The sequence below is a fragment of the Schistocerca serialis genome, chromosome 6 (assembly GCF_023864345.2).
Source record: "Schistocerca serialis cubense isolate TAMUIC-IGC-003099 chromosome 6, iqSchSeri2.2, whole genome shotgun sequence".
In the NCBI taxonomy this organism is placed as follows: Eukaryota; Metazoa; Arthropoda; class Insecta; order Orthoptera; family Acrididae; genus Schistocerca; species Schistocerca serialis.
Genome location: NC_064643.1, coordinates 116,671,953 through 116,678,448, shown reverse-complemented (window position 1 = coordinate 116,678,448; position 6,496 = coordinate 116,671,953). Strand labels below are relative to the sequence as shown.

Genomic DNA, 6,496 nt, shown 5'->3' with positions numbered 1-6,496 from the left:
CTTTTGTTTCCTTTACTGCTTGCTCAATATACAGATTGAATAACATCGGGGAGAGGCTTCAACCCTGTCTCACTCCCTTCCCAACCACTGCTTCCCTTTCATGTCCCTAGACTCTTTAACTGCCATCTGGTTTTTGTACAAGTTGTAAATAGCGTTTCGCTCCCTGTATTTTACCCCTGCCACCCTCAGAATTTGAAAGAGAGTATTCCAGTCAACATTGTCAAAAGCTTTCTCTAAGTCTACAAATGCTAGAAACGTAGGTTTGCCTTTCCTTAATCTTCCTTCTAAGATAAGTCGTAGGGTCAGTAAGCGTTCCAGTATTTCTACGGAATCCAAACTGATCTTCCCCGAGGTCGGCTTCTACCAGTTTTTCCATTCGTCTGTAAAGAATTCGCGTTAGTATTTTGCAACTTTGACTTATTAAACTGATTGTTCGGTAATTTTCACATCTGTTAACACCTGCTTTCTTTTGGATTGGAATTATTATATTCTTCTTGAAGTCTGAGGGAATTTCGCCTGTCTCATACATCTTGCTCACCAGATGGTAGAGTTTTGTCAGGACTGGCTCTCCCAAGGTTGTCGGTAGTTCTAATGGAATGTTGTTAAAGGTTATGCCTTTCAAATTTCTGTGTTTGTTGTTGTAATGTATTCAAGCTGTCCTGTCGAAGAGTTTCTGGTATCACTCCAGCATTACTGTTGACCCTTGTACATAACTTTAAATACTTGTGATTCGTTTTGAGGCACCTGTTATTCGTTATGATAAGCTACAGCTGACGAGACCTCCGGAGAAGCAGTGTGTAAACTGATTATTGCACCCACTGTTGTCATAGGCAGTGTATGTTCTGCGTGTATTATCCTTGTAGAGAGTCCCTAAGCAGTCCTGCCTATAGTAAGCAGCTATCTAGTCCGTACTTGAACTTGCTCACCTATGCTGTGTCTCTCTGTGCAGCCCGCCAGCCACTACAGAGGGTGGACCAGCCACTATTGAGGGTGGACCGGCCACTACAGAGGGTGGGCCAGCCACTACAGAGGGTGGACCAGCCACTACAGAGGGTGGACCAGCCACTACAGAGGATGAGGGTGCTATGCCAGCCACTACAGAGGTTGGGCCCACCCCTGCCTCTCACCGCCAGCTCCCCTGCGACCCCAGCCAGGCTCACGTCACAGCTGCGCTGCCCACGATTCCCCAGCGTACAGCTTCGCCTGGTGAAGCCACAGCCTCCCCCATGCGGTGAGTTGCGTCACTGCATGTTCACATACTCCACACTCATAATACCACTTATTGTGGTGTTAATCAAGTATCATGATCAAAACATTAAATCTCGCTATATTTTGATAAAGTGTAGTTCATATTTATCTAGAACAATTGCTCGTTTCATACATTTGGCTGTGCTGAATTTTGACGTTCGAGTCATCGTGTATAAAAGAGATTTTCGGCATCCGTCCTCAGCTTCATTGTGTGTATTATGTTCCATTCAGAATATAAATACACTAAAAAATACGACGTACCAGGACAGAATTATCGAAATGGGACAGAACTTGGTAGATGTCTTGTACAAACAACTGATTACACTTTCGAAAAAATTGGATGATTTGTTCAAGAGAAAGAATTTCACAAACTGAGCAAGTCGATAACACGTTAGTCCACCTCTGGCACTTATGCATGCAGTTATTTGGCTTGGACTGATTCAGAGGGTTGTTGGATGCCCTCCTGAGGGATACTGTGCCAGATTCTGTCCAAATCTCGAGCTGGTTGGAGGGACCTACTCATAATCCTCCAATCGTTCTCAACTGGGGAAAGATCTGGCGATCTTTCTGGCCAAGGTAGGGCTTGGCAAGCATGCAGACAAGTAGCAGAAACTCTCAAGATGTGTGGGTGGGAATATCTTGCCGAAATGCAAGCCCAGGATGGCTTGCCATGAAGGGCAACACAATGGACGGTAGAATATCGTTGACACACCGTTGTGCTGTAAGGATGCCGAGGATGACAACCAAAGGGGTCTCGCTATGAAAAGAAATGGCACCCCAGACCATCACTCCTGGCTTTCAGGCTGTGTAATGGTCGCGAGTCAGGTTGGTACTCCACTGCTGTGGTTGGTTCTCCACTGCTGTCTGGGGTGCCTCCAGACACGTCTACTGCCTGGAATCTCACTGACTGGAGTAGAATTGTCTTCAGTTACGAGTCCCGCAACCAGCTGAGCCCTGGTGAACAGTGAAGATGCCTGGACAGTGGGGGGATACCAATCTGCTTGCCGCCTACCAAATGGTAGGACAATCAGGAGAGATAGTTTGCCGAGCCATTTCTTTTCATAGCAGGACCCGTCTGGTTGTCATCCATGACACCCTTCACAATACAGCGATACGTCGACAATATTCTACGCCCCATTTATGTTACTCTTCACGGTAAGCCACCCTGGGATCACTTTTCAGCAAGATAATGCCCGCCTGCACACGGCGAGAGTTTCTACTACTTGTCTTCGTGCTTGCCAAACCCTACCTTGGTCAGCAAGGCCGCCGGATCTCTCTCCAATTGAGAACGTCTGGAGCATTATGGGTAGGGCACTTGAACCAGGTCGGGATTTTGACGATCTAACGCGCCAGTTGGACAGAGTTTGGGACGATATCCCGCAGCAGGACATCCAACAACTCTATGAATCAACTCATTGCTGCCAATGCATTATTGACCTGCTCAGTCTGTGAAGCTCTTGCCAGATAACGTCATCAGATGTCTTTTCTAGATCTGCAAACGCAATATAAGTTGGTTTATTTTTCTGTGATTGCTTTTCGACAAGGAGTCTCAGTGCCAGAATCGCTTCTATGTGATTGCTTTTCGACAAGGAGTCTCACTGCCAGAATCGCTTCTATTGTTCCCAATCCCCTTCTGAAACCAAACTGATCTTCACTCAGCATACCCTCCACCTTCTCTTCAAATCTCTTCAGAACTATTTTTTTTTAGAATTTTTGATGCATGTGATATTAGGCTCAAAGTTTGGTACTGTTCACATTTTGTAGCTGCAGCGTTCTTTGGTATAGGAACAATGACGCATTTCTGGAAGTCTGTCGGTATGTCTCCTGTATTATAGATAGACCTAATACGTTTAAGCAGCATCGGTTTCATCCTGTCACCAGCATTCTTTATTAGTTCTGCAGGGATGTCATCAATACCCATTGCTTTGTTGTCCTTTAATTCTTTGAGAGCTTTGTCAAATTGTTCTTGCAGAATGTCATTTCCCTTGTCATCTTCATCTACTTGCTCTTCTCTTCCTATTTCTTCCTCCGAAAGAGGTGTTCCAACGTACAACTCCTCTATGTATTCTTTCCATCTCTTCACGACGTCTTCACCAAACAGCATTTTCCCCTCTTTATTTTCTATTGTGCCAGAGAGTGTTGTTTTACGCTTGTTAAAAAATTGATTTGCTGTTCTGTAGGCTAAGTCAGTTCTTTCGTATTTTCTTCCATTTCCCTGCACATTTCCTCAAAAAAATTTTCTTTTGCTTTCGTAGCTTCTCTGTTAACTAAATTCCTTAGTATTCTATATTCAGCTTTTCCTTGTGCATCAGTTACATTTTTTGAATAATCTCCTGTTCTCTATACGCTCAATAATATCTGTTGTAATCCATTTCCTCTTGTTTTTGTCATAATTGTCAGAGCACCAAGATCAATCCCGAATATATGAATTCTATGAGCCAGTAGTAATGTAATTTGTTTATACAGACTCATTTCCAATTGAAACGGCTAAACCAGCTTCTACATGTTTTTACAGCGTTGATAGAAAGAAAATAGTGTTTGGATGACGGATTGCAGATTTATCAGCTGTAACATCTCCATTGGCCGAATAAGAAAAGGACTTTATTTTTAACTGCCTTTATAAAGAATTTGCTTCATTTGGCTCTTAACCACATGTAAACACACAGTTTGTGGCGTCGGTATATAGGAATAGTCTTGTAGGATCGTCATAGTGAGGTTGTCACATGCCAATGACAAGACGGTATTTTTCGATATTACATCGATGCTGCGAGATATACAGTGTGTTCAGAAAGCCAAGATTACTCTCAGATCCTACAGGTTTTGTTGATGCATTGAGACACAATGCATCCCCAAGAATCTGCTTAAAGATAGAGAGAAGGAATGTGTGTGAATGTGTGTGTGTTTATTGTTTACAGCAGGGTATAAGAATCTCGATGTTTTGTGCAGGAACCTTTCTGGACGAGAGAGAGACGGGAGGCTGATACAGGCAGCTAAGCAGGGGACAGTGGGGGCGCTGCAGGAGCTCCTTGCGATAGGCGCAGACGTGGGGGCGAGAGACGAGAACTGGAGTGGATGGACCGCCCTCCACTGGGCAGCATACTGGGGAGATGCGGAGGCGGTGAGGTGCCTGGTAGATGGCGGGGCCCAAGTGGACGCCAGAGACCACAGGAAGATCGCGCCTCTGCATTTGGCTGCATTCAATGGCCACACGGCTGTGGTACAGATGCTCCTGGCGTCCTCTGCTGATCCCAACTCCAGGCACCATTGGGGAGGGACACCTCTGCACGCGGCAGCACACAGTGGCCACGCAGACGTGGTGGCTGTGTTGCTGGAGGCAGGAAGTGAGATGCGAGCCAGAGATAACATGGGGAAGACCTCCCTGGACTACGCCAGGCTGAATAAACACCAGCACCTGGAAGAGATGCTATTTTGAAGCTTGCAGACCTATAATATAATTATGTGGAATAAAACAAAAGTTTGCTACATGACTTTCCATTACATTTAAAATAAATAATACAAAAATAAATCCTCTCATCATTCCTTTGTACCTATCATTACCTAGTGGATAAAACTACTGCAATAGACACTGTAACAAGAGCGATAAGGGGAGTGGTCCTTAAAGTAATGTAAATAACCTTTTTTTTGATGAAATGGTCAGCACTACATTTCTTCAGAAACCTAAACAAAAATCAACAACAGCTGAAAAATACTCCATTACCAATAAGCTCTAGACCTCTACTTAAAACGTGTTTCTCACGGCATACAAAATTTTCATATAACTTACAGAACTGTAGTCACGTGATGTCTTCGACAGTCCCCAATATTTTGACACATACGCACCCAATCACTTTTAGGACACAAATGCAGAACTGTCAGCGGTTGTTGATGACATAACCAGGCTTCATCCCTGTAACATGTTACAACCTGTCCTCTACATTATTTGACTACCGAAAATTAGTTGGTATGAGCCTGTTAAACTTGTGTAAATTGCACCATACCCACGTTACTGTCATTTACGCTGTGTGGCTTTACTTTGGCTTTAGGAGAGGTAAAGGCACCAGAGAGGTGACTCTGATGTTCTACTTGATAATGAAACCAAGAATGAAGAAAAATGAAGGTATGTTCATAGGATTTGTTGACCTAGAAATAGTGTCTGATAGTGTTAAATGGGGCAAGATGTTCGAAGTTCAGAGAAAAATAAGTCAGAAGACTGGATGACCAAGAATGAAGTGCTTATATTAAAAAGTTTGTTAGACGGAGATAAAGTCTTTTGTTCCTACTGTTCAATCTACACTGATCAGCCAGATCGTTATGACCACCGACCTGCTATCGATATAAACCTATACAGGCGATAGCAGCGCCACCTGGCGAGAAATGACTGCTAGTGAGATACATGCACGGTGCATGCGGTGTCAGTGAGTGTGGTCTCGCGTGTGTAGAATGGGGAACGCGCCCTATCTATCTGAGTTGGACCGAGGACAGATTATGATGGCTCACAGACTTGGTACGAGCATTTAGAAAACTGCACGACTTGTCGGGTATTAGAGGAGTGCTGTGGTAAGTGTTTCAGCACGTGGCAAAACCAATGTGAAACCACATCCAGACATCGTGGAGTTGAGCGACCACCTCTCATTATAGATATTGGACGTCGTAAGCTAGGCAGACTCGTAAAACAAGACAGGCAGCGAAATGTGGCGGAGCTAGCATCAGACTTTGATACTGGGTGGAGTAGAAGTGTGTCTGAACATGCAATGCGCCCAGCACTTCTAATAATAGGCCTCCACAGTTGACAACCTGTGCATGTGCCAATATTAATGCCATGATGTAGGCAACTACAACTGAAATGGGCACACGACCATCGGCACTGGACGTTGACGCAGTGACAGAGTGTTGTGTGTTCCAATGAATACCGATACCTTCTCCGTCATGTTGTTGGGAGGGCGCGAATCCGTCGTCTTCCAGGGAAACAGCTCCTTGATACCTGCACTGCAGGACAGGGACAATCTGGCAGCGGCTCCATTATGCTCTAGGGAACATTCACGTGGGCATCCATGGGCCCACTGAACCTCGTGGAAGGCACCATGACGGCACACTGGTTGCAGAACACGTACACATGACAATTACGTTTCACAGCGGCAGTGGCATGTTTCAGCAAGATAATACGCTGTGTCACAAGACAGGAGTGTGATGGACTGGTTCGAGGAACATAGAGGCGAGTTCCAATTGGTGTGCTGGCCCACCAGCGTGC

At 44.9% G+C, this 6,496-nt stretch overlaps 1 protein-coding gene across 1 annotated transcript; it reads left to right on the top strand.

Moving 5' to 3' along the window:
• The first annotated feature begins 989 nt into the window (after positions 1-989).
• LOC126485110 (ankyrin homolog) lies at positions 990-4,686 on the top strand. The gene is made up of 2 exons (XM_050108740.1): positions 990-1,231; positions 4,195-4,686. Exons 1-2 carry the CDS (start codon positions 1,086-1,088, stop codon positions 4,679-4,681), a joined length of 633 nt encoding a protein of 210 aa, XP_049964697.1. The 5' UTR covers positions 990-1,085; the 3' UTR covers positions 4,682-4,686.
• The last annotated feature ends 1,810 nt before the right edge of the window (positions 4,687-6,496 follow it).

What these genes read in the sequence shown, in the direction of transcription:
- LOC126485110 (XM_050108740.1), top strand. Translation starts at nt 1,086, where the DNA reads ATGCCAGCCACTACAGAGGTTGGGCCCACCCCTGCCTCTCACCGCCAG. An exon ending in GCCACAGCCTCCCCCATGCG is followed by an intron (nt 1,232 to 4,194) that starts GTGAGTTGCGTC and finishes TGTTTTGTGCAG; the next exon opens with GAACCTTTCTGGACGAGAGA.